This window comes from Rhea pennata, chromosome 1 (genome assembly GCF_028389875.1).
Source record: "Rhea pennata isolate bPtePen1 chromosome 1, bPtePen1.pri, whole genome shotgun sequence".
Taxonomy (NCBI): domain Eukaryota; kingdom Metazoa; phylum Chordata; class Aves; order Rheiformes; family Rheidae; genus Rhea; species Rhea pennata.
This window is the reverse complement of record NC_084663.1, coordinates 706,848-733,736: the sequence shown is the minus strand read 5'-3', so window position 1 is coordinate 733,736 and position 26,889 is coordinate 706,848. Positions and strand designations below refer to the sequence as shown.

Genomic DNA, 26,889 nt, shown 5'->3' with positions numbered 1-26,889 from the left:
GCCGGGCGAGCACCTCCGGGCAGGAGCTGCGGGCGGAGAGCGGGGCCGGGCTGCCTCCGAGCGCGGCACTGGAGCGGGAGCGCTCGGCTGCGCGGGACGGGGCTCGCGGCCGGGGTGCCGGCGGCTCTGCCTCGGCCGGGCGGCTCGGCGGCGGCGGCTCCGGCAGCTCCGGCGATCTGGGTCCCGGGGCGGCCGCGCGCGGCACCGCTCGGCACCGCTCGGCCGCTGTCACAATGGGGCGGGAGCGGGCGCGCGGCGCCGGGACGGCACGGAGGCCCGGAGACCCCGCGCCCCGGGGAGGAAGGACCTGCTCCCTGGGCATGCGGCCCCCAGCATCCCAGGAATTCAGCCCCCGGCACTCCAGGGACGGAGCCCCCGTGCCCGGGGAGGAAGGACCCACTCCCCGGGGATGCAGCTCCCAGCATCGCTTGGATTAAGCCCCCCGCACCCAAGGGATGCAGCCCTTGGCATCCCATGGACAAAGCCCCCAACACCCTGGGGACAAAGTCCTCTGGATCCCAAGGGTGAAACCTCAAGAATCCCAGGGATGCAGCCCTCAGTGTCCCGGGGAAGTGGCCTCAGTGTCCCAGGGATATGGCCCTCAGCATCCTGGGGACGTGGCCCTCAGCATCCAAGGGATGCGGCCCTCAGTTTCCCAGGGATGTGACCCCCAGCATCCCAGGAATGTGGCCCTCAGCACCCTAGGGACGGAGCCCACTGCATCTCTTGGACTAGATCCCCCACACCCAAGGGATGCTGCCTCTGGAATCCAATGGATTCAGCCCCTGGAACCCCAGGGAAGAAGCCCCAACACCCTGGGGAAGGAGGCCACAGCATCTGATGGGTGAAAACTCTGGCAGTCAAAGGACTGCAGCTCTCAACATTCCTCGGATGAAGTCCCCAGCACCCCCAGGATGCAGCCCCCAGCACGCAAGGACAAAGACCCCAGACAGGCTGGGCTGAGGACGGCGTCTTACCGGATCTGCCAGGGTTAGGGGAGGTTTCCCGGCCCGGCGGGAGAGCTGTCCTCCTTCCTTCACCAGTCAGTTACTATGACACCAAGGACAACAAACTGGCTGCACTTTCCAGCCCAGGCTTGCAGTCCCGGCTTGGGGCAGGGTGATGGTGGCCCCAGGGCTGGGCCTTGCCTGCCTGACCCCGCTGTGATCCCCTGGGGGCACCCTGCTGGCTGGGACCCCCTGAGCAACCTCTGTGCAGGGACCCAGAACCCTTGTCAACCTTTCCAACCCAGGCAGGGCTCTTGCACTCTGGGGCGCTCACAGCCTCATACAGGGACGCAGTGGTGGGACGCGCCCAGCCGTGTGCAGGGATGCAGTGGTGGGACGCTCCCAGCCATGTGCAGGGACGCAGTGGTGGGATGCGCCCAGCCGTGTGCAGGGATGCAGTGGTGGGACGCTCCCAGCCATGTGCAGGGACGCAGTGGTGGGATGCTCCCAGCCGTGTGCAGGGATGCAGTGCTGGGACGCTCCCAGCCATGTGCAGGGACACAGTGGTGGGACGCTCCCAGCCATGTGCAGGGACGCAGTGGTGGGACACTCTGCAGCCATGTGCAGGGATGCAGTGCTGGGACGCTCCCAGCCATGTGCAGGGACGCAGTGGTGGGATGCTCCCAGCCATGTGCAGGGACGCAATGCCAGGACACTCTGCAGCCATGTGCAGGGATGCAGTGCTGGGACGCTCCCAGCCATGTGCAGGGACACAGTGGTGGGATGCTCCCAGCCATGTGCAGGGACGCAATGCCGGGACACTCTGCAGCCATGTGCAGGGATGCAGTGGTAGGACACCCCTAGCCATGCGTGGGGATGCAGTGCCATGGGACCCCTCCATGGAACTAGAGGGTGGTTGCTGCTAACAGGAAAGGGGAGCTGGGCAAAGACAACCGCAGGAGGCCTTAACTTCGCCTGGGAGAAGCTAGGTGTAACCAGGTGTAGCTGCTCCTAATGAGCCCTCTTGGTTGCCCCTGAGTAGAGGGAGTTGAGGCCTTTGATCCAGTTGGCCCTTGATTAGAGTGGGTCAAGCACCCTGTGAGTCAGTACTAGGGACAGGCCTGTATGAGAGCCAGGCCTAGAGCACAGTGAACAGTGACCAGAAGCAGGAGTTTGTGTAGCAGTTTGCACAGCTGGATGCAAGAAGGCAACTTCAGTTTCCAATCTTACTAGTGTGCACTTCCTCAGACATGGTCATGACACTCCACAAAGCACATTTGCCTGTAGCTGTTGGAGTCACTGCATCAGGTGTGTCAGAAGCTTCAACCCAGACAGACCCTCTGACAGCAGATGCAGCTGTACAGGAGTGCTCGGGGCCTCTCTGTGGGGCCTGGGCTGAGTCCTGCAGCAGGTGTGCTGCTGTTGATGAGTTGTGTCATCACGTAAAGGAGTTATGGGAGGAAGTCAGTAGGCTGTGTGGCATCTGTGAAAATGGGCAGGAGATGGACAGGGTGTTCCCCGAGACCGTACTGCTCCAGGAGTCCCAGTGCCCCAGAGCAGAGGAGTTGGTGGAGGGCTCTGTGCCAAATGAAACAGTACATCACAACACTGTAGAAGAAGGCTGGAAACTGGCCGCTTCCGGTGGGAGGAGAAAGGCTCTTACTCCTCCTGAAGGCTTGCAGTTGAGGAACAGGTATTGTGCCCCCCAGGCTGAGGAGGAGCTGGACATAGCTTCGAGGAAAGCAACTGGGCCAACAGACCCTGTGCCTTGTGGGAACACCTGAAAGAAGCAGTGAGTGATTGTTGTGGGTGACTCCATGCTGCAGGGGACGACGGCACCTATCTGCCAACCTGACCTCTTGTCTAGAGAGGTTTGCTGCCTGCCAGGGGCTCGAATAAAAGATGTCATGGTAATACTACCAAGGCTTGTCTGCATGTCAGACTATTACCCTCTGCTGCTCTTCCGTGTGGGTGCTAATGATACAAAGTACAAATTAGAAACCATCAAACTGAGCTCTGGGGATTGTGGTCAAGGGTTTGGGAGCCCAGGTCGTTTTCTCCTCAGTCCTGCCAGTGAGGGGGGAGGATGGGAGGAGGAGTGGATGGATTTTCCAAATTAACAACTGGCTGCACCACTGATGTCAGCAGCAAGGTTTTGGTTTCTATGACCATGGGACCCTGTTTGAAGATGGACAACTGATGGGGAGAGATGGGATCCACCTCACTAAGGAGGGCACGCTTGTCTCTGCCAACAGATTGGCCAGCCTGGTAAAGAGGAAGGATGAGAGAAGGGGGGAGTTATAGAGACAGGGTAGCCAACAAAAAGTAGCTCAAGTTGGGATGCCTCCAGTGGGTGCATGTAGCCAAGAAGTGCATGTGGGGCATGACTATAGAAGGTCCTCCTGCACCCCTCCTGGGAAACATGCATGCTTGATTACCTCTCCGAAATGCCTGTACACCAGTGCATGCAGCATGGGGAGTAAACAGGAAGAATTAGAGATTCGTGTGTGGTCGCAGGGCTGTTACAGCTCCTTGCTGAATAGAGTGGGTGCCCTTGTGATGAAGGATACAGAGAAGGCAGAATTACTGAATGCTGCCTTTGCTTCAGTCTGCACTGCTAAGGGCAGCCTTCAGGAATCCCAGAGCCAGGAGAAAAAAGAGAAAGTCTGGAGAAAGGAAGACTTTCCCTTGGTCGAGGAAGATCAGGTTAAAGACCATTTAGGCAAACTTGACACCCATTTATCCATGGGCCCTGATGGGGTGCACCCACAAAGGCTGAGGGAGCTGGTGGATGTTATCGCCAAGCTGCTCTCCATCACCTTTGAAAGGTCATGGAGAACAGGAGAGGTGCCTGAGGCCTGGAGGAAAGCCAATGTCACTTCAGTCTTCAAGAAGTGCAAGAAGGAGGACCCAGGCAACTATAGGCCAGTCAACCTCACCTCCATCCCTGGAAAGTGATGCAACAGCTCATTCTGGATGTCATCTCTAAGCATGTGGAGGAAAAAAGAAGGTGATCAGGAGTAGCCAGTGTAGATTCAGCAAGGGGAAATCATACTTAACTAATCTGATAGCCTTCTATGACTGGCTGAGTAGAGGAGGGGAGAGAAGTGGATGTTGTCCCCCTTGACTTCAGGAAGGTTTTCAACACATCTCCCATAGGTTAGCTCAGGAAGTGCAGGTTAGATGAGTGGACAGTGAGGTGGATTGAGAACTGGCTGAAAGGCAGAGATCGGAGGGTTGTGATCAGTGGTGCAGAGTCTAGCTGGAGGCCTGTAACTAGTGGTGTCCCCCAGGGGCTGGTACTGGGTCCAATCTTATTCAGCTTCTTTATCAACTACCTGGGTGGGGGGACAGAGTGCATCCTCTGCAAGTTCGTTGACGATACGAAGCTGGGAGGAGTGAGTGGCTGACACACCTGAGGGCTGTGCTGCCATTCAGAGAGACCTGTACAGTCTGGAGAGTTGGGCAGAGAGGAACCTCCTGAGGTTCAACAAGGGCAAGTGCAGAGTCCTGCACCTAGGGAAAAATAACCCAAGGTACCAGTACAAGCTGGGGGCTGACGTTCTGGAGAGTAGTTCTGCAGAGAAGGTCTTGGGAGTCCTGGGGGACCATGAGCCAGCAATGTGCCCTTGTGGCCAAGAAGGCCAATGGTGTCCTGGGGTGCATTAGGAAGAGTGTTGCCAGCAGGTCGAGGGAGGTGATCCTGCCCCTCTGCTCAGCCCTGAGGAGGACTCATCTCGAGTCCTGTGTCCAGTTCTGGGCTCCCCAGTCCAAGAGAGACATGGAGCTACTGGAGAGAGACCAACGTAGGGCTACAAAGATGATCAGAGGGCTGGAGCATCTGCCCTGTGGGGAACGGCTGCGAGAGCTGGGCCTCTTCAGCCTGGGGAAGAGAAGACTGAGGGGGGATCTGATCAATGTGTACAAGTACCTGAAGGGAGGGAGTCAAGGGGACGGGGACAAACTCTTTCCAGTTGCCCATGTGACAGGACAAGAGGCAATGGGCAGAAACTGAAGCACAGGAAGTTCCACCTGAACGTGAGGAGCAATTTCTTCACTGTGAGAGTGACGGAGCATGGGAACAAGTTGTCTAGAGAGGTTGTGGAGTCTCCTTCTCTGGAGATCTTCAAGGCCCACCTGGATGCAACCCTCTCTACCATGCTCTAGGTGACCCTGCTGAGCAGGGAGGTTGGACTAGATGATCTCCAGAGGTCCCTTCCAGCCTCAACCATTTTGTGATTCTATGATGCCCCTGTCCAGGCTTGCGGTACTGGGACACGCCGCGACTGTACCGGTGAGCATATTATAGAGCCCGGTAATGGAAACCACGCTGGTATTGAGGTGGAACTGCAGAGTGCAATTGCTGTGGTTTGCTAAGTGTGACTTGCACTTGTGTTGTGACTTCAGTATATTGCTGTACTGCTCTGCTAAATCAAAGATCCTGTGTTACATCACATATCTTCAAAGTAAGCTTTAATATTAAACATTAACCCTCCATGTGAGGACTATCTAAGAGAACCGGGTCAGAGAGTGCTGGACTGTGACAGGAGCTGGCGTCACGGTCGGGACAAAGTGCAACCGTCAGAGGGGTGTGGGGTAGTGCGGTCACCCCCGCCTGCTGCCCACCTCGGTGCTCCGGAGGGGCCCTGCTGCCGCTCGCTTGCATGGCTGCTTCCCTGGGCATCAGACCTCTGGGGAGCAAGCTTGTACAGCTGCTGGAGAGTTTGTCCACATTTATTATGAGACAGTGGACAGAAGAAGAAGGGTTTCGACTAGAGATTTTTTTTGGCAAAACATCGTTAGCCTGGTATGGTAGTGCAGCGTCTGGGCAAGAAGCATTGAATGATTTTTTTTGAAATGTTGCCATCTAGTGAACTTCAGAAGCTCTGCGGGTGTCTGCATCCACCCCAGCAGCCACGGCCTTTCAATAAGCAATGTGAAAACGTAAGAGGTGGCTGCTGATGTAGCTGAACCTAATGAAATGCTGAAGGCAATGAGCCATGACAGTGTCATCCCAAAAATGCCTTGCATGCAGCGGTGCTGCCACTTACAGACTTCTTGCATGCAATGCTGAAACGCCACAATCTGAGCTCCTGGTCCGCTTCATGTACAGTTCCGACCAAACACGTAACGGCTTCAGTTTGAAAAGATCCATTTTTACAGCAGTATCGTCCCTCTTCCGAAGATGTCTGCGGCGTGCATATAGGATTCTCAAAGCTGCTTTCAGTTGGTTGGAAGAGGCTGGGAAGGACTGATGGCGACTTCTGCTGTTCGTGAAGGTAGCAAATACAGCTCCTGAGTGAGCAATCGCTCCAAAAATTATCCACTGACAGGCTAAGGTTCCCTTCCTTGGTACGGAAGAATTGGAAGGATTAAACATTCTTTAGGTTTCCTTTTGACTTAAGCTTTTCCCATGTGACAGGACAAGAGGCAATGGGCAGAAGTGGAAGCAGAGGAAGTTCCACCTGAAGGTGAGGGGGAATTTCTCCACTGAGAGAGTGACGGAGCACTGGACCAGGTTGTCCAGGGAGGTTGTGGAGTCTCCTTCTCTGGAGATCTTCAAGGCCCACCTGGATGCAACCCTGTCTACCATGCTCTAGGTGACCCTGCTGAGCAGGGAGGTTGGACTGGATGATCTCCAGAGGTCCCTTCCAACCTTACTGATCCTGTGATTCTATGATTCTCAGAATTTGGTTGTGGTTAATACACATTGACTCGTATGTGGGGAATACTGAATGATTCAGAGCTCTTATGCCAACAGCTTCGCTAAATGCATGCAAAGGGCTTCAGATTCATTACCTCCCTTCTAAAGTCTTGCAGTATAAGAAATCAGTTACCAACACTTCTTTCTGCTTTAACTATTGTGTTGCTAGGAAGGATGGACTATTTTTTTCCCCCACCTTCAACCAAGTTTTAAATTCCTGTTTGTTTTTCAGGAAATTCCTGTTTGTTTCAGGAAATGTTGTATTAAAATAGTTCAGGAACCTGCAAGTTTTCATTCCCTACTGTCTTTTCAGGAAACACAGTAATAAAAAAGTGGTCCTGAAAGCGTGCGTTGCTGCAAGGCCTTCGGCTTCCTCTGCAGTACTGTTGTTCAGAACAGGTGCTTTGACTATTGTGAATGTGGGAGGAGAAAAGCCCTGAACACAGATAATATTTGACTATAGTTTTCATGCCCCCCCCCCTTTTTAATATTACTTTTAATATTTTTTTTTAATCTGGCAGTGGAAATAGTTCTGGAGCAAGGAGCCACTTGTGTCTACGTGGACTCATATGCTGTACCAGCTGGTGCCATCCATGGCTAGGGTACCTGTGGCAGCAGGAGATCGTTTGCATTGTAATACTAATGACACTTACGAAATTACTCGACATTGCATCTACTGGCTCTCCAGTGGAGGATGGACCTGCCCATCCACACCGAGAGCTCCAGAATTATGCAGGATGAAACACTGCTCTGGTTCCTGCGTCTGGCAACGTGTCTCTGGGCGTGAGACACGAGTACGGGACAACAGTTTTGGATGTGTGTGTGTATCCACCCTCAATGCTATTCCCCTTGAAGATGATGTTAATATTGGACCTGGCAACATTTGCTGTTGTAATGTGACTTGTTTTTGACCAAATAACTGAGCAGACTTAGTGTTTGAGTGCTCACATGGCTGAACAAAAGATGTCTTTTTTGCTCCATTTAATACATCAGCAACACTCGGAGTAACCTTCCATGAACTAGACAACTTTCTCAGACAAAACACCACAGTTACTCAACATCTGTTGGAAACCGGAAAAATGTTTAGAAGAAAGAGAAGTGAAAATGGTGTATGATAAGAATGAATTAATTTGATTAGCAAAAGTAGAAACCAGTCTTACTGAACATCATTGGTACCACATCTTTGAAGGATGGTCACCAAAAGCCACCAGTGTGCTGCAACTCATGTTATATCCTATGCTCATACTGTTAATAGTCACCGTATTGTGAGGACCCTCTCGGTGGGTCCTCTGGGTCCCACGGAGTATGCTGGGGCCATGGGGGTCCCCTTGGGGCTATGAGGTCTGTGGGGTCCATGGGGGTCCCATGGGATCCTGCTGGGGCTGTGGAGATCCTGCTGGAGCCAGGAGGGTTTTGCTAGGGCCAAAGGGGCTCTTGCCCCTTGGGACATGGAGGTCCCATGTGTGCTATGGGATCCCACTGAGACTATGGGGATACTGATGGGGCAGTGAGGGTCTGCTGGAGCCATGGGGGTCCCATGAGATCTGTGGGGTTCTGCTGGGGCAATGGGGGTATTCTGGGGCTATGTGGGTCCACTGCGGCAGTGGGAGCCCACAGAGGCCATGGGAGGCCTCTAGGTCCATTGGGGCCATGGGAGTCTGCTGAAGCTGTAGGGGGTTGCTGGAGCCACGGGGGTCTGTTGGGGCAGTGGGGAGTCCCTGGGGCCATGGGAGTCTGCTGGGGCAGTAGGGGCCTGCTGGGTCCATAGGGGTCTGCTGGGGCTATGGGGGTCCCCGGGGGCTATGGGGGTCTGCAGGGGCCATGGGTCGCCTGGTCTCCTGGGGGCCCATAATGTAGGGCAGGTCTCGCCTGGCACCCGTGCACCGTTCCTGGTCCTGCAGCTCACTGGTGCTGGTGTCCCAGAGCTCCTCCGGCCGCCGGGCCACGCAGCTCCCGGCCGAGGCACGGAAATGGCTCGGCTCGGGGACGCGTCCTCTGCCACACACCGGGGCTCGGCCACGTCCGGGGCTCTGCCACCCGTGCAGGGACGGCTCCACAGCCTCTCGGCTCGCGGGGGGAGCCTGCGGCCCACAGCGGGACCTGCCGCCTCGCTGCCCGTCCCCGCCGCCCCGCAGCTCCCGTCCTTCACCGTCAGCTGGGCTGAGGGGGACATGGAGCACCCGGGTACAGCCCAGCACCGGCCGAGACCTCTCAGCAGGAGCAGATGGGAAAGCTTAGAGCTCCTTAGCTCCCTGCTCTGCTCCCTGCTCTGCTCCCCGCTCTGCTCCTTCCTGTGCTCCCCGCTCTGCTCCCCGCTCTGCTTCCCACTCTGCTCCCCGCTCTGCTCCCTCCTGTGCTCCCTGCTCTGCTCCGTGCTCTGCTCCCTGCTCTGCTCCCCGCTCTGCTCCTTCCTGTGCTCCCTGCTCTGCTCCCTGCTCTGCTCCCCGCTCTGCTCCTTCCTGTGCTCCCCGCTCTGCTCCCCGCTCTGCTCCCCGCTCTGCTCCTTCCTGTGCTCCCCGCTCTGCTCCCCGCTCTGCTCCGTGCTCTGCTCCCTGCTCTGCTCCCCGCTCTGCTCCCCGCTCTGCTCCCCGCTCTGCTCCTTCCTGTGCTCCCCGCTCTGCTCCCCGCTCTGCTCCCCGCTCTGCTCCTTCCTGTGCTCCCTGCTCTGCTCCCTGCTCTGCTCCCCGCTCTGCTCCTTCCTGTGCTCCCCGCTCTGCTCCCCGCTCTGCTCCCCGCTCTGCTCCTTCCTGTGCTCCCCGCTCTGCTCCCCGCTCTGCTCCGTGCTCTGCTCCCTGCTCTGCTCCCCGCTCTGCTCCTTCCTGTGCTCCCCGCTCTGCTCCCCGCTCTGCTCCCCGCTCTGCTCCTTCCTGTGCTCCCTGCTCTGCTCCCCGCTCTGCTCCGTGCTCTGCTCAGTGCTCTGCTCCCCGCTCTGCTCCTTCCTGTGCTCCCCGCTCTGCTCAGTGCTCTGCTCCCCGCTCTGCTCCTTCCTGTGCTCCCTGCTCTGCTCCCTGCTCTGCTCCCCGCTCTGCTCCTTCCTGTGCTCCCTGCTCTGCTCCCCGCTCTGCTCCGTGCTCTGCTCCCTGCTCTGCTCCCTGCTTTTTGCCCTCTCCAGTCTCTCTGCATGGCTCTGCCAGGGCCACATCTGTGTTTCCTGGGAGTTGGGGACAGGAAAGTCCCTCTCCGGGAGCAGGGCCTGGAGCAGCTCCTCTGCCCAAGGCCCTGAGTGCCGGTCCAGCCCTGCCCTGTGCTGCCGCATCAGCAGCTTCGCAGTGCTGCTGGGTTTGCTGGGGATCAGCGCAGGCTTCCCTGGACTGGTCAGTCCCCCCCCCCCCCCCCAAGCACACACCCCCGACCGCCACCACAAGGGACGGCAGTGCCCACGGACAAGGAAGGCACAGACAAGGCTGAGCACTGGGAGATATTTACTGCCGGCCACCGGCCGTGAGGATTTGTATGGGGTGGAGACAGGGCTGGTGGCCCGGGGCGGCCGCGGCATGGGCGGCGGCTGCCCTAGACGTGGTACTCGCAGATGAAGGGCTTCCGTTCGCTGCAGAGCTCCGTGTCCCAGGAGGCAAAGTCTGGAGAGGAGGAGAAGTGCCCTGAGCCTCCAGCTGGCCAGGCGCGGGCCCTCCGCCCGGCAGTGCTCCTGCGTGTGCGCGGTGCGCGCGTGTGTGTGCGCACGTGTGTGTGTGTGTGCGCGCACGTGAGCATGCGCGCCCGTGTGCTGCCTGCTCCCGCCGGGAGCCCCCGCGCCGGCGCGCGCAGCCCTTTGCTCACCCGTGCTGTCCTCCAGCGCCGCGCAGGCCCTCCGCCTCGGGAAGCCCTCCCTGTACCAGGAGCTGTAATCCATCTTGGTGCCGTCCGACCATTCCCAGTGTCGCCTCTGCAGGGCAGGAGGGGATGAGGCGCTGGGGAGCTGGCCCACCTCGGGGGCACGGAGAGCCCGGGAAGGTGCCCGCAGAAGCAGCCCATGGCGGTCCAGCTCTCCGCGCCGGGGAAGGGCGGCAGTGGGCACTCACCCCCAGGGGACGATGGAGGCCGATCCAGACCTCCTCGTCGGCCACCTCCTCCTCGCTCTCGCTGTAGGGCTGGGAGGAGGCCAGCATGCTCATGATAGCCTGGTGCTCCTCCTCGCTGTGGATGGAGGCCAGGTGCGTCCTGGCGCCCAGCCGCTGGCAGAAGCCCTGTGCCATGAAGGGCGGCGTGACGCCGGTGCCAAAGGGAGGCCCCGGGGCTGGCCTTGGCCTCACCCCGCTCCTCCTCCTGGCCCAGCGCCCCACGGGTGCGCAGGTCCCGTGGAACCGAGGAGCACGGATGGACGGGGTGCTGGACTGCACATGCACACCCGTGCATATGTGTACGCACACGTGCATGCACACGTGCACGCACATGCATGCTTGCGGTGTGCTCAGCCATGCCTTTCCCCAGGGTGCGCTGGGCACTCCCAGAGCTGGGGACACATGGGGCCAAAGCCGGGATGCCCCGGCCAGGATGGAGGCAACCCCCGGGGCGGGCTGCATGGCTCAGTGCCGCTTGGCACCGGGCCCTGCCAGCCCCTTACCTCGGCTCTCCTCCAGCTCAGCTCCTGGGGGAAGAAGCCAAAGCATCGCCCGTCGAAGGGGACCCAGCCGCTCGCGCAGCCTTCCTGCTCGTCGCCTGCAGAGGGGCAGCATTGGGGGCATGGTGAGGGCAGTGGGCAGCGGGCAGCAGCACAGCTGCCCCGTCCACAGCGAAACCCTGGGGCCGGCAATGCTGCAGCGGGTGCTCACCTTGCAGTGCGGGCACGAGCAGCAAGCCACTGAGGAGGCAGAGCCCCCAGTACGTCCTCCAGCCCATCTTCTGCTGACCTGGGGAGACAGCACGGGCAGGGGCCAGTGGGCGGCCGCCCTTTCCTGCATCCTACCGGCAGGCTTTTCCCAGGGCGGCAGCCGCTCGCCGTGCAGACCCCTTGGCCACGGCGGGAGGTGGGCGCTTCCCTTGAGCTGGAGTGGTAGCCGGTGGTGCCCAGAGCAGATGGAGCCATGGGGGGTACCTAGCCTGGCACCGTGGGGCCACAGGGGGCACCCAGCCTGGCACTATGGGGCCATGGATGGCACCCTGCCCGGCTCTGTGGATGCATGGGGGGCACCCAGTCTGGCCCCGCAGGTGCATGGGGGCACTGAGGCTGGCCCTGTGGCTGCAAGCAGGGGCACCCAAGCTGGTAAGAGGGGTGTTGGGGTGGTGGTGCTGAGTGCAGGGCAGCCCATGGTTACAGCCTGGAAGGCCCAGGGTGCTCTGACAATGTGCACAGGAGCGGAGGTGAATCCCAGCTACCAGGTGGGAGGTGCCAGGAGGCGACAGCTTTCCTGTGCAGGGGGAATGGGATGTGCAGGTGTCCCTTTCTGGGGTGCAGTGTGGGGTGCTAGTGTGCAGAATGTGGGTTGCTAGGTGTGGGATGCGGGATGCAGGGCACAACGGTGCAGCACGCAGGGTGCAAGGTGTGTTGGTGCAGTGGGTGGTGCAGGGTGGGGGGATGCAGAGGGTAAGGTGGCAGAGTGCAGGGAAGCAGGGTGCAGGGATGCACAGATACTGCATGTCAGATACACAGGTGCTGGGTATAGGGCTTGGGGTGCAAGAGTTTGAGTGCTGGGTACACAGTACTGGGGTGCAGGCTTTGGGGTGCAAGGCTGTGGGGTACTGGGTGCACAGTGCAGGGTGAAGGCTATGGGGTGCTGGGTGCACAGTGCAGGGCTGCAGGGTTTGGGGTGCTGGGTGCACAGTGCAGGGGTATGGGGTGCAGGCTGTGGGGTGCTAGGTGCACAGTGCAGGCTGTGGGGTGCTGGGTGCACAGTGCAGGGATATGGGGTGCAGGCTGTGGGGTGCTGGGTGCACAGTGCAGGGTGCAGGGTTTGGGGTTCTGGGTGCACAGTGCAGGGCACTGGGTGCACAGTGCAGGGGTATGGGGTGCAGGCTGTGAGGTGCTGGGTGCACAGTGCAGGGTGCAGGACTTGGGGTGCAAGGGTGTGGGTATGAGTGCACAGTGCAGGGGTATGGGGTGCAGGCTGTGGGGTGTAGGGTGCAGGGTTTGGGTTATGGGGTGCACAGTGCAAGAGGCAGGGTTGGGGTGCAAAGTGCAGGGTGCAGGCTATGGGGTGCAAGGGTGTGGGTATGAGTGCACAGTGCAGGGATATGGGGTGCAGGCTGTGGGGTGCTGGGTGCACAGTGCAGGGTTTGGGGTACTGGGTGCACAGTGCAGGGGTGTGGGGTGCAAGGCTGTGGGGTGCTAGGTGCACAGTGCAGGCTATGGGGTGCTGGGTGCACAGTGCAGGGATATGGGGTGCAGGCTGTGGGGTGTAGGGTGCAGGGTTTGGGTTACGAGGTGCACAGTGCAAGAGGCAGGGTTGGGGTGTACAGTGCAGGGTGCAGGCTATGGGGTGCAAGGGTGTGGGGTATGAGTGCACAGTGCAGGGGTATGGGGTGCAGGGTTTGGGTTGCGGGGTGCACAGTGCAAGAGGCAGGGTTGGGGTATGAGTGCAGGGTGCAGGGTTGGGGTGCCGGGTGCACAGCGCAGGGTGCCAGGGATACTGGGCTGCTGTGGGTCCCGGGCTGGGGCAGCGAGGCCCCCGGGCCGGGCGCTGCCGCAGCAGCGCAGCCTGCGGTGCCCGGCGGGGCGAGCGGGGCGGCACGGACTCACCTGCGGTCCCTCGGGAGGCCGGCGCGGCGCGGGGCGCTGGGTCCGACGGTGCGGGGCGCCGACGAGCGCCCCGGGGGTTTTATCCCCGCGGGAACGGGGAGGGGGGGGCGGGAAGGGGGAGCGAGGCGCAGGGCGAGCGGCCCGAAATGTCATCCCGAAATGTCATCGCTTCCCCAAAGCAAACAGGGCTCGCGCGTCCGCGCCCCACCGACGCACGTGGGAGAGCCGCGGGCGCCGGGCCGCCGCCTTTGATGGGCCCCGGGCGGCGGGGCACGGCGAGCCCTGGCGCGGCGGCGGCCGAGCCGGCTGCCAGCGGCGGGGCCGGGAGCGCCCGCGGGGCCGGGGCCAGCCCGGGGCGCGGGGCTCGGTGCCCGCCGCCGCCGCCGCGCCAGGCCGCGTGCGTCAGGCGCCCGCCGGCCCCGGCCAAGCGCATCGCGCACGGAGGCGGCGGCGGCGGCGGCGCTCACCGCAGCCCCGGGGCGGCCGCCAGCCCGTGCACGGGGGGCTCCGCGCTTCCCGCGGCGCGGCGGGACCGGCGCCCGGGCGGCCCGTGAGCCTCCCGCGCCCATGGCTGTCACCGGCGCCTCCCGGCTCCCGGCGCCGCCGGTACCGTCGTAAGCTGGTTTTGGGGTAAAATGCTCCCCGAAGTCACGCTCAGGCTCCGCGGCTGCATTAGCGGCAAGCGGGAGCCGGGGGCCGCTGGCGCCGCGGGATCCGGCGCCCCGGAAGGAAGGGGCAGATCCCGGGGGCTGCGGGAGGCAGAGCCTGCGAGCGGGCGGCCCTGGGGAGAACCGGCCCGGCCAGGTCAGAGCGGCGCGGGAGTGTCCAGGAACCGCTCCCGGGCGCCCTCCCGGGAGCTGCTGCGGGCGCTCCCCGCCGCGGGCACACGCGTTTGCCGGCACAGAGCGGCACAGCATGTCACGGCACAGCGTGGCACAGCACAACATGGCACAGTATGGCGCGGTGCGGCATGGCATGGTGTGACACACTGCATCACGGCATGGCATGGCATGGCACGGCGCTGCACGGTGCAGCATGGCATGGTGTGACACACTGCAACACAGCAAGGCGCAGTGCAGTATGGCACGGCACTGCATGGTGCAGCGTGGCATGGTGTGACACTGCAGCGCAGCACAGCACAGCATGGCGTGGCATGGCACAGCATGGCACAGAGCAGCACAGCACAACATGGCACGGCACAGTGTGGCACAGTGCAGCATGGCATGGTGTGACATGCTGCAGCACAGCACGGCACAGTACAGCACAGCATGGCACGGCATTGCATGGTGCAGAATGGCATGGTGTGACACACCACAGCACAGCACAGTGCAGCAGATTGCAGCATGGCATGGTAAGGCACAACACGGCACAGCACAGCATGGCACGGTACAGCAGAGTACGATGCAGTATGACATGGTGTGATGCTACAGCACAGCAAGGCATGGCATGGCACTGCACAGTGCAGCATGGCATGGTGTGACAAGCTGCAGCACAGCACGGCACAGCATGGCATGGCACAGCACTGCATGGTGCAGCATGGCACGGTGTGACACGTTGCAGCACAGCGCATGGCGTGGTGTGGCACAGCATGGCATGGAATGGCACAGCATGACACTGCACAGCACAGCATGGCAGAACACGGTGCAGCACAGCACAATGTGGCACGGCACGGTGCAGCATGACACGGTGTGACGCTACAGCACAGCATGGCACAGCACGGCGCTGCACGGCACAGCACAGCGGCGCACAGTGCAGCGTGGCACGGGGCACCGCACGCCACGCTCGGCCCTGGCACCGCTCCAGCGCCGGCCGCTCGTCCGGGGCTGCGCGGCGGAGCCGCGGCTGGCTCTGGCGCACGCTGCTGCCTGGCGCCCGGGCGAGCCGTGCGCGAAGCCGCCTGCCCGTGCAAATTGCGGGGGAGCGATTCAGGGCCCCGGATCAAACGCTACCGCCGCGCAGTCAGCCGGGCCCCGCGCCGCCCGCCGAGGGAGCCGGGCGCTGGCGGCCCCTTCCCCGTGCCGCTGCCCCGGCCGCGGAGTGCGGCGCTGCCCGGGCAGCGCGTCGCGGGAGGCGGCGGCGGCTCGGGGACGGGCCCCCGTTGCGGGAGGCCGGTGCCGGGGCGCTGCGGCGGCGCTGCCCGCGGCACGCGCGTGCAGGCCAGGAGCCTGGTGCGTGGGCAACAGGGCGGCGAGCGGGTCGTGGGCGCGTGGGGACGGGGGACCCTCGGCGTGGGGGAGATCTCGCGGCCGCGCAGGGTGCAGCAAGGACGCGAGAGCCCCGCTGCGCCGGCGGCGTTGCGCCCCCGCCGCGCCGCTCCGGGACGGGACGTGCCGAGGGGGCGTAGGGCCGGAGCGCGCCGTGCCGGTGCTGGCCCCGGGCTCGGCCTCCGCGCGGGCTCCGGTCCAACCGCCCACTGGAAGCAGCCTCCGGCCACGCCGCGTTGTGCCCCTGGGTCGCAGCCACCGGTTGCCCATTTGTGTCTCAGAAACTCCGGGGGTAAAAATCCCGGAGCTGCTCCGAGCACTGCTCCGCTGCTGCACCAGCCTTCCAGGGAAGAGCTTTTTCCTTATCTCCAGCCCGATCGCGCCGGCAGGTATCCGCGCCGCCGAGGCGACCGGGAGCCGGGCACGGAGGAAGCGGAGGGGCTGCGGGGCTCCTCGGGGAGGCCACGGCCCCGTTCTCGTTTCTCTCCAGGAGGAAAAGGCAATGGGATCCGTCGCGCGCCTCACCCTCGCCGTCCTCGCCGTCCTGCTGCGCAGCCCGGCCCCGGGAGGTGAGCCCGGCTGGCGGCCCCGCGCCGCGCCTGTGCCCGCGGCACGGGGCCCCCGGCACCGCGGGCCCCCGGCGGTGAGCAGCCGCACCGGGACCCACGACCCACGGCTCAGCCCCGGGCAGGGGACACCCGGCTGGCGGGCTCAGCCCCGCCGGGTGCCCCACACCGGGGCCTCAGCCCCGCCGGGTGCCCCACACCGGGGCCTCAGCCCTGCCGGGTGCCCCACACTGGGGAGCTCAGCCCCTCCGGGTGCCCCACACCGGGGAGCTCAGCCCCTCCGGGTGCCCCACACCGGGGCCTCAGCCCTGCCGGGTGCCCCACACCGGGGCCTCAGCCCTGCTGGGTGCCCCACACTGAGGAGCTCAGTCCCGCTGGGTGCCCCACACTGGGGAGCTCAGCCCCGCCGGGTGCCCCACACCGGGGGCTCAGCCCTGCCGGGTGCCCCACACTGAGGAGCTCAGTCCCGCTGGGTGCCCCATGCTGAGTGGGGGGGAGGCTCAGCCCTGCTGGGTGCCGCGTGCTGGGGAGCTCAGCCCTGCTGGGTGCCCCACATGGTGGGGGGCTCATCTCTGCTGGGTTCCCACACTGGGGAGCTCAGTCCCGCTGGGTGCCCCATTCTGGGGTGCTCAGCCCTGCCGGGAGCCCCACTACGGGGGTTCAGTCTCGACAGGTGCCCCACGCCAGAGGGCTCAGCCCTGCTAGATGTCCCACACTGGGGAGCTCAGTCCCACCGGGTGCCCCACACCAGGGACTCAGCCCCGCCGGGTGTCCCACACCGGGAGCTCAGTCCTGCTGGGTGCCCCATGCTGGGGGGGGGGGAGGCTCAGCCCCGCTGGGTGCCCCACACCAGGGTCTCAGCCCCATGCCGGGAGCCCTCGCACAGGTGCCATGTCGCCTGCGCAGGCTGCAGCCGGGCTCCCTGGGCTCGGAGCAGCCGTGACGCCGGGTGCATCCACCCCCCCCCCCCCCCCCCGCCGGGTCGCAGCGGCCCCGGAGCTGCTCCTGGGTCTCCCTGCCCCGCTCCGCCGGGAGACGCCAGCCCGCGCCAGGGCCGGCGCGGCAGCCCCAGCCCTTTCCGCGCCGGCACCGCGTGGCTCGCGCGTGGCCTCCCCGAGCCCCCTGGATTCTCCCCGTTTCACGCCTGCCTCGCGCGACGCCTCGGAGACCCTCATCACCGGCGGCATCCCGGAGCCGCGGCCTCGGCCGGGTGCTGCGCAGCAGCAGTGCCGGGAAGCCTCGCTGGAGCGCGGCGGATCCGGCCCCACGGCCGGGGGCGATGGGGAACAGGGCGGACCCCGCCGTGGGGGTCGGGGGGTGTGATGGGCAGCAGGGCGGACATGACCCCACAACCGGGGGGTGATGGGCAGTGGGGTGGATGCGGCCCTACGGCTGGGGGGCAATGGGGAACAGGGCAGATCTGGCCATGGTTGCCCGGGGGGCAATGGGGAGTGGCGTGGATCTGGCTGTGGGGCTGGGGGGTGATGGGCAACAGGGCAGCCGTGGCCCCACAACTGGGGAACGATGGACAGCGGGGTGGATGTGGCCCTATGCCTGGGGGGGCGATGAGGAACAGGGCAGATCTGGCCACAGGTGCCCGGGGTGGGTGATGGGCAGTGGGGTGGATGCGGCCCCATGGCTGGGGCGGTGATGGGGAGCGGGGCGGACCCAGCCGTGGGGGTTGGGGGAGCGATGGGGAGTGGGGTGGATCCAGCCACAGGGGCTGGGGGGGGGGCAATGGGGAACGGGGTGGACGTGGCCCCATGGCTGGGGGGCGATGCGCAGCTGGGTGGTCGGGAGGCCAAGCTGCCCAGGACAGCGTTGAAGGGGCCCAGCACAGGGACCAGCCCGTGCCCTCGCTGCGTCCATCCCGGCAGGGGCAGTGGGCGACTGCCACCAGCAGCTGATGCTCCATGAGGACGGCTCCTGCTTCGGCTTCTTCCCCCAGGAGCTGCCCTGGAGGGAAGCCGAGGTGAGGAGCAGCAGGCAGGGTGGCAGGCAGGGGCTGGGGGGGGGGGGGGCTGTGGTGCAGGGTGCGGGGCGCACGGCTGCTCCCTCCACAGCTTTCCAGGGCTCTGCACCATGGCTTTCCCATCCTGGAGCTCTGTGGGGCCTGCAGCAATGGCATAGGCAGCAGCAGGGCAGCTACCTGGCTGTGGGGCTTAGCATCTGGGGCTCAGTACCTGGCCATGGGGCTCAGCACCTGGCCATGAGGTTCATCAAGTGGCCATGGGGCTCATCACCCAGCCACAGAGCTTGTCACCCAGCCATAGGGCTTAGCACCCGTCCATGACATTCATCAACCAGCCATGGGGTTCAGCACCTGGCTGTGGGGCTCAGCATCTACTCACAGGGCTCAGTACCTGGATGTGGGGCTCAGCACCCACCCGTGGGGCTCAGCGCCCACATACGGGGCTCATCTCACAGCCCTATCCAAAGACATAAGCCTCATGCCAGGAATCAGCATGAAAGGCGTGGAGAAGCCAGAGCAGCCATGTCCTGGGCGCCGTGCCCTGGGTACCACTTGTCGTGTGGGACCTCGGGGTGCCCGGGGCGGCAGGCGCCCGTCCGGAGCTCGCAGCCCCAGCGCGAGGCAGGAGGGGGAGGATGAAGCTGCCTGGTGAGGTGACTGTGGCGGTGGCACCACACTGCCATCCCCTGCCACAGGTCTTCTGCCGGAAGCTGGGCGCTGGGATCCACCTGGCCTCCATCCACAGTGAGAGGGAGAACTACGCCGTCGCCGACCTCATCTCCCGCTCGCAGCACTACAACGTGGACGATGTCTGGGTCGGACTCCACATGACCATGGTGAGCTTTCAGCCTCCCTCCTCCTCCTCCCCTGGGCGTGCGCCCCACAGCTCCCCAGCCAACGGCTCCCTGAGCCCTTTTCCGTATCTGCAGAACTTCCGCTGGGAATGGACGGACGGCAGCAAGGTGCAGTACCAGGCATGGGACGAGCACGAGGGCCTCAAGAAGCACCTCTGCGTGGCTCTGGAGGCCACCACAGGTGGGCACATGGGCCAGCAGTGATGCATGGGCACCAGCACCGTGTGGTGCATCGCTGTGGGGGCGGTGTGCGGGGCCGGCAGCGACGCTGGTGGCACAGAGCTCTGCATGGGCACTGGCACCGTGCAGTGCATCGCTGCGGGGTGATGGGGGCCGTGTGTAGGGCCAGCAGCACAGAGCTCTGCATGGGCACTGGCACCGTGCAGTGCATCGCTGCGGGGTCATGGGGGCCGTGTGTAGGGCCAGCAGCACAGAGCTCTGCATGGGCACTGGCACCGTGCAGTGCATCGCTGCGGGGTCATGGGGGCCGTGTGTAGGGCCAGCAGCACAGAGCTCTGCATGGGCACTGGCACTGTGCAGTGCATTGCTGCGGGGTGATGGGGGCCGTGTGCAGGGCCAGCAGCAATGCCAGCAGCACGGAGCTCTGCACAGGCACTGGCGCCTTGCGGTGCATCGCTGTGGGGTGATGGGGACAGTGTGTGGGGCCAGCAGCGATGCTGGTGACATGGAGCTCTGCACAGGCACCGGCACTGCATGGTGCATCGCTGTGGGGTAATGGGGATGGTGTGTGGGGCTGGGACAGTGCCGGGGCAGGGGTAGCTGCACTCAGCACCGGTGCTGCCGGACCCGCAGAGCACTTGACGTGGCAGAGAAACGCCTGCAGCAGTGCCCACCCCTTCGTCTGCAAGTCCATGGCATAGGCGGGCAGCTGGCTGGGCTCCTGCCCTGGCCCTGGAAGGCCACGTCCCGCACCGCTGGCCCCCGCCGGATCGGCTCCGGCACAGTCACCGCGCTGCCAATAAACCTCCCCCCGAGCATCCAGCCGGCTCTGCACCTCCTTCGCCACCACCGCCGGGTGCGGGCGCTGGGCCCCACACAGCCCCATCCTGGCACAGGCACAGATCCTGCCCCCCACAGTCCCGTCCTGGCACAGGTGCTGGGCCTACCCCACACGGCCCCGTCCCAGCCTGGGAGATGGGTCCTGTCCCACACTCCCCAGCTCTGCCAAGCCCCGACAGTGGCTCCCTGTGGGCGAGTGGCTGCAGCAGGCCCGTGGACGGATGGGGCTGCAGCATCCTGCCCTGCTCCCCCGCCTGCATGCACGCAGTATGTGTGTGCACAGCCCTGCACGCACATGTGTGTGCATGCCTGCATACGTGCAGCTTAACCAAGGTGTCCTGGCATGCAGTGCACCGTGCCACCCCACACTCTGCACACTGCACCCTGCACTGTGCATCCAGCACCCCACAGCCTGCACCCCATATCCCTGCACTGTGCACCCAGCACCCCACAGCCTGCACCCCGTACCCCTGCAGCAGGTGCTGACAGTGCCAGCACAGCTGCTTGTTGCCCCCATCCTGGCCCAGCCCACACTGCTCCCATCACCTTCCTCAGCTGCCCAGTCAAGGGCACCGTGCCTGGCACTGCCAGAGGCTCCAGGAAACCCAGGCCAGGCAGGGGCTAGCAGCAGGTGCTCGCCCTTGGGGCAATTTTTGTGCAAGCTGCTGGTGCCATTTAGCAAGAGGACAAAGGACCTGTAGCCAGGGGCAGCACCTCATCCACAGCCCAGCAGCATTTAGCCCTGTTGCTCCCTCCGTGCCTGAACTCGAATCTTGCACGTGTCCTCTCTGATGCTGCTTCATCCCCTCTCGCTCCGCATGCTCCATGCTGCCAGGTGACCACAGCAGCTGGAGCAAGGGCTCGTCCTGGCCACGTCTCTCCCCTCCCCATGCTATAGGGGGAGCCAGACCCATTCCCATGGCCTCCCAGTGACTTTGCATCTTGTTTCTGGAGATTTTACAGCGAGTGGGAATTCACTACTGAAGTCAGACTCTGCACCAGCCCTAATTGTAGATGCTCGTTGCCTCCAAGCCCAGAGTTGTAGCAGGAGCAAGCTCTCGATAGCCTTGGTCCATATGTCAGGCATGCTCTTTCTGGGGCATTTCTGCTTCATTCGCTGCTCACACCAGCGTGGGACCCTCTGCTGACGGCTGGCAGCTGCGACCCCGTGGCAGCTCCAGCTCCCTTATCACAGCACTGAGTGGTAGGCAAATACTTGAATCACTGAATGCAGCCAAGGCAGACATGGGAGCTTCAGCTGAGACTGAGATGACAGGTTCCTGGGCTGTCGTTTTCGAACATGAAGGTAGGGCAAGGGCCAACCACTGTTGGTTCTCGCCGGCACCCGCTGCCGGTCATGGAGCTTTCTGGGGCCCTGCCGACGGCTGTGGCTTTCCCTGGCCATCTCCGAGCAGGGAGCATTGCAGCTGGAAGCCCCCAGGCATGGACTGCTGCCTCATATCTCGGCACAGATAAGGAGGCTGGAGGCAAGGGGGTTCCCACTGTGGGGCTGGGGGAGCCCAGGGCTTGGACCAAGGTGCCAGCAATCCCACCTGGCCCCCACCTTACACAGGTAAGGGCAGCTGTGTCTCAGAGGGGGGCACGATGGCCTGTGGCAGGCTGCAAACCCAGCTCACCCCTGCTCCTCCCGGCCCCCTTTGGGCCCTGCTGGAGCTGAGTACCAGCAGGAAGAAACTGACTCCCAGGCATGGAGGATCTGCAGAGCGCAGACCATGGTGCACATGTGCGTGGTGCATGGACCCATGGTGCACAGACCCATGGTGCAGGATCCCTGCCCAGGGAGATGGCACCTGCCCATGTTGCCTGCTGCTTGCCCACTTAAGTGGGGTGGACTCCCATGGGACCCCTCCAGCTCTCTCAGTGCCACCACTGAGGCCATGGGAACCCCCATGCCAGGACAGACCCCGTGGTGTGGGGCACCAGGGCAGCATCCTCGGGGGGGGGGGGGGCTTTTTGTGCCCTGCTGCAGCTGGGCAGGGGTGAGGACAGACGAGGGCCGTGGGACACAGCCCAGACAAAGACGCAGATGCCATGGCATTTGGGGGAGTTTATTGCTAGTTCGCTGAGCTGCCGCTGGGGAGACGGAACAACTGCAGTGGTGCTGCCAGGGGTCTGGGAGCGCACAGCGCAGGGTGCAAGGCACAGGGGAGTGGGGTGCATGGTACGGGGGGAGCGGAGTGCATAGACACGGGGTGAATGGGGTGCATGGACACAGGAGAGCACGGTGCATGGACACGGGAGGGAGTGGGTGCATGGACACGGCGGGGGGATCAGGGTGCAGAGCACAGGGGAGCAGGGTGCAGGGCGATGTCCAGGCGGAGAGCAGCTCAGTGGTGACCCTGCTGCCTAGGCTGCGCATTTGCAGATGAAGGCGTTCCTCTCGCTGCAAGCATCATCCTCCCAGGACAAGAAACCTGCAAAGGGGAAGAGGAGTGAGTGCTATGGTGGGACCCTTTCCTCCATCCTCTCAGCGACCACGTCCCTGTGTGACACTAGAGCTGAGCCTCCTGGAGCAGGAGGCAGGACAAGACACCGCGCTGCTGCTGCGCATGGCCACAAGCCGCAGGAGCATCCCTGCCCCAGGGGGATGGTCCTGCAGCAAGCAGCTCACAGGGTGTGGGCCCATTTTGCCCTTGGGAAGGCTGCCTGGGGAGTGCAGGGGGCAGGGAGCAGTGGATTGCTGGGGTCCCTGCCTAGTGTGAGTGGTTCTGCATCCCCCGCTCACCTGAGGAGTCCTCCAGCGCCGCACAGTATTGTCCCTTTGAGAAATCCTCATCGTCCCAAGCAGAGTAATGCATCTTGGATCCATCTATCCATGACCAGGATTTGTTCTGGGGGCAGCAGAGATGGGCAAGTAAAAACACATGTGTTGGGCAGGAAGTGCGGTGCAGCAGAGAAAGGTCTAGGGCTGGGATGGGGACAGCAGAGCAGCGTGGTGCCGGGGCCCAGCAGGGACTCGGCTAGTTACAGAGAGCACAGGAGACACGTGTGGATATGGGCAGAGGTTGGGCAGACACAGAGGGTGGGCAGGGATGCAGGTGGGGCAGATGTGCAGATGCAGAGGGGCAGTGGGTGGGCAGGGATGCAGACGGGGCAGATGTTGCACAGACACAGAGGGGCAGTGGGTGGGTTTGGATGCCATCAGGGCTGCACGGTCTGCAGGGGGCCAGTGCAACCCGGAGCTGTGCACACGGCTCCTGGGCAGCAGGAGCGAGCGCAGACGGCTGCTGGGGCTGCCCCAGCAGGGACAGGGCAGCGGACGCTCACCCAGTGGTAGAGGCCGATCCAGACATCATCTCCCTCCTCGCCCCGTCGGCACTGGCTGATGAATTTGGCGACTGCTCTGTGCTCCTCTGAGGTGTGGATGGAGGCGAGGTGGCAGCCGCCCCTGACGACCCTGCACCATGCCTGCGACGGGAGAAGGGGCGGGCGCGCCCCGGCCCCCGTTACGCACCGGCCCCCGCCCGCGCCGGGCCGGGGGCTCCGGGCCGGCGGCACCGCGGGCCGGGGGGCGGCGGGACCTTACCTCCGCCTTCCTCCAGGGCAGCTCCTGCCGGAAATACCCGTAGCAATTGCCCCTGAAGTCCAGCCAGCCCTTGAGGCACCTGTTTGCTCGCACCCCTGCGGGGGGAGAGGCAGCGGCGCCGGGCGGGGGCCGCCCCGGGCGGGGGGGTCTCAGCTGCCAGGCCCCCATGCCCGGCTCCGCGGGGCGCCGCGGCTGTCCCGACTGGCCCCAGCCCCCCTCGCCCGCCGCCCAGGGCTTGCGGAGGCCGGCGGGGACGCACGGCGCTGCACGGCCGCTGCACGGGCCGAGGGCGCCGCGGGGAGGCGGCGGGCGGCCGGGCAGGGGCTCACCTTGCAGCGAGGGGAGCAAGGCCAGGCAGCCGAGGAGGCAGAGGCTGAGCAAAGCCGGCGGCCTCATCCTCTCCTTCGCCGGGGAGCGAGCGGGCGCTCGGCGCCGCAGCCTTTATAGCGGCGCGGGGCCGGCGGCATCAAAGCGGCCGCGGGCAGCCCGGCCCCGCGCCGCCGCCCCCGCCGCCCCCGCCGCCCCCGCCGCCCCCGCCGCCCCGCGCTCGGCGTCGGCTGCTCTGCGCGGTGCAAAGCGCCGCGCGCCCGGCGGGCAGCGAAGCCCCCCGCAGCCGGAGCGCTTGCAGCGCGGGGGGCTCAGCCCCGACGGCCCCGTCCGCCTGCGCCCCGAGGGACCCGCGCCCGGCTTCGCACGGGAACTGGCCTCTTCCCTGGCTCTCGGGACGCAGCACCCGGGCCCCTGCGCACTCCCCCCCCCACCCCGGGCTGCCGGCTGCGGCTCTCTGCCCTTTTCCAGCGCTTTGCGCAGCTTTTGATGTTGCCCCGCGAGGCGCTGGGCTCCCCGTCGTGACCCAGCCTGGCAGCGGCCGACCCGCATCACACCCGCTTATCTCCCCGCTGCGCGCGGCACCCCAGCCGTGCCGGCTCCAGCGGTGTTTGCCGCTCTTGCGCGAGCACTGGGCAGTCTGGAGGCTCGGGTTGTCGCTCCAAGGAGTGGGGGGCGGCGGGAGCCGGTCCTGGTCCCAGCGTGCTGGCTCGAGCTGCACCTCGGGACCACGCTGAAAAATGGGCCAGGTGATGGGTGCAACACTGTCACAGTGCAGCAGCAATCAGTTTCTGGAGTTTTTGATGAAAATATAAGGAAAGTACTGGCTGACCAAGTCTAGAAGCAACACAGAGCAAAGGGAAACAGCAGAAATCCCCCTGCCACTGTGGGTCCCTGGGGAGAGGTGCACGCAGCTGGGGGCAGCGCGGGTGTGGGAGTGGGCCTGGGGCTGTGGCAGCTGCAGGCCCTCGGCCCACACAGCCCCAGCTGGGCAGTGGCTGCGCGGCGCGGGCACTGACCCAGGCACAGACCCCTGCACTCAGCTAGAGGCAGACCCGAGCACAGGCCTGGGACAGAGCTGGGGATGCACCTGGGCACAGAACTGGGCACAGACCTGCGCACGGAGCCAGGCACAGACCCTGGATGACCCAGGCATAGACCCTGGCCAGACCTTGGGCACATACCCGTGCACGGACCAGGGGACAGACCAGGGCACCTGCCCAGGACAGACCTGGGCACAGACCCATGCACAGGCCCAGGCACAGAGCCTGGGCAGACCCATGCACAGACCAGGGGAAAGTCCTGGGCCCAGGCCCAGGCTGGACATGGGCACTGGCCAGGGTGCTGGGGAGGGAGCACCCTGTAGCACTGAAGTGTTCACTTTGTGCATGCAGGTCCCCTCCAGAACCAGGGCTGCCACTGAGGAGCAGAGGGTTAAAGCTTTGCAGCATCTCCCAGGGGAAACCTGCCAGTGCCCTGGGCCTCATTGTTATGGGAATCAGATAAGGGAGAGAGCTTGTGGGGCTGAGGACCATGAGGCTCCAGACATGGATCAGCAACTCCTTCTCCCTCATCCCGGTGATGGGAGGCCCCGCCTGACGCAGCCCAGCCTGGCAGAGGCACATGCACGGGGCTCCAGTCCCGGGCAGGAGACCCCACTCCTACCCCAACCTTGGGGCTGAGCTGGCCTTTGGGGATGGTCTTGCTGAGTCCTGCATCCCACACAGCACCTAGGACCCTGGGGAAGGGCTGGCTCCCTGCAGCCTTCGCAGGTGTGGGATGCAGCCCAAGTGTGAGCCCCCCTGGCGCACAGTGCAGCCCCCCAGTGCATGATGCAGCCCAAGTGTGAGCCCATCGGTGCTCCCGGGATGGGGGCACGGCCTGGGGGCTGCCGTGCCTGTGCCCACTTGGTGCCTGCTTGGGGGAACCTCCCTCACCCTGCAGTGCCACCTTCTTGGCACGTGCCCCCCTCCCTCCTCAGGGGGTGAACGATGTCCTTGCTGGAAGCACAGGAAGGGAAGCAGAGCAGGGCATGGGACAGTGTGGGGCAGTGCAGGATGGCAGGGGTGGGCTGCTCCCTCCCCGAGCAGCGGCAGGGCCACGCTCAGCCTCGCCCGGAGCCGGGTGAGCCCAGTGCACCCCCGGCTGCCCTGGTGCTGCCTGGGACGAGGTGCTCGCTGGCCTGGGGTCCCTTAGTGCAGGGCCTTGCAGGTGTTTTATTAGAATTGCAAGGAATATGGTAAATTAACCATATTTTCAAAAGATTTCTCTATCACCCAGAGATTTTGAGGTTCCTGGGGTGAGACCTGCACCGCGCAGGTGTCAATGTCTGGACTGCGCTGGTGGCCCCTGCTTGTGCAGACGCGAGACGGCGGTGCCCGCGCGAGGCTGCGGGTGCCTGGGCTGCTGCCTGCTGGGTCACTGCCAGATGTGTGCAAATCCGCCCGGAAATCCATGGCCATGTGCTGGGCCAGCTGGAGCATTCCCACATCCCACCAGGACCCCCATCCCCCCGCCCAGGGTGAGCCTGCGGCTGGCAACCCTCCTCGGTGCTGCGGCCGTGGCCCTGGAGAGCCCGGCGGGTCGCGGCGCCGTGAGCCCAGAAGAGCCGTGGAAGAGGGCGCAGACGGCACCAGAAGGGCTGTCGTCCGCAAGGAGCGCGCCGGACACGCTTGCCAGCCCCGGCGGGCAACCAGCACGAACTGCACCAAAGCGCGGTGCTGCTGAGCCTGCAAAGCTCGATATTCAGAGCACACGGGGTGCTGCCGCCCCGGCCCTGCGCGCGCCGTGCTGGACGAGGCCCGCGGGCTCTGCGCACCTCCGCTCGGGACCGCCGTGCCCCGGCGCACAGCTCCCGTCACCGCTACGCACGCTGCGCAGCCCCGCTTGGCAAACGGCTCGGCGCCCTCGGCCTCCTTTCATGCCTGCCGCCGCGCCTGCTGCCGACGGAGCCGGCTGCGCCCGGGGCCGGCGCCCGCCAGCTGCTGCCTCCCCGCGGGCGCCGGCTGGAGACGGCTCGGCGCGGAGCTGGCAGCGCCGCAGGGCTGCTGCGGGGAGGCGCCGGCGCGGCCGCGA

At 64.3% G+C, this 26,889-nt stretch overlaps 3 protein-coding genes across 3 annotated transcripts; 1 reads left to right on the top strand and 2 right to left on the bottom strand.

Annotated features, from left to right (window-relative positions):
• Window positions 1–10,095: 10,095 nt before the first annotated feature.
• Window positions 10,096–17,281, bottom strand: LOC134142112 (rheacalcin-2). The gene is made up of 7 exons (XM_062578897.1): window positions 17,185–17,281; window positions 13,935–13,991; window positions 11,421–11,498; window positions 11,213–11,307; window positions 10,671–10,835; window positions 10,429–10,534; window positions 10,096–10,229 (listed from the first exon to the last, which is right to left on the bottom strand). The coding sequence occupies exons 1-7, from the start codon at window positions 17,279–17,281 to the stop codon at window positions 10,162–10,164; spliced, it is 666 nt and encodes a 221-aa protein (XP_062434881.1). The 3' UTR covers window positions 10,096–10,161.
• A 550-nt stretch (window positions 17,282–17,831) lies between these two features.
• Window positions 17,832–19,124, top strand: LOC134142107 (struthiocalcin-2-like). The gene is made up of 4 exons (XM_062578887.1): window positions 17,832–17,886; window positions 17,972–18,066; window positions 18,762–18,902; window positions 18,996–19,124. The coding sequence occupies exons 1-4, from the start codon at window positions 17,832–17,834 to the stop codon at window positions 19,122–19,124; spliced, it is 420 nt and encodes a 139-aa protein (XP_062434871.1).
• A 2,884-nt stretch (window positions 19,125–22,008) lies between these two features.
• On the bottom strand, window positions 22,009–23,680 carry LOC134148636 (rheacalcin-1). The gene is made up of 4 exons (XM_062591022.1): window positions 23,488–23,680; window positions 23,229–23,369; window positions 22,687–22,792; window positions 22,009–22,375 (listed from the first exon to the last, which is right to left on the bottom strand). Exons 1-4 carry the CDS (start codon window positions 23,653–23,655, stop codon window positions 22,308–22,310), a joined length of 483 nt encoding a protein of 160 aa, XP_062447006.1. The 5' UTR covers window positions 23,656–23,680; the 3' UTR covers window positions 22,009–22,307.
• Window positions 23,681–26,889: the final 3,209 nt, after the last annotated feature.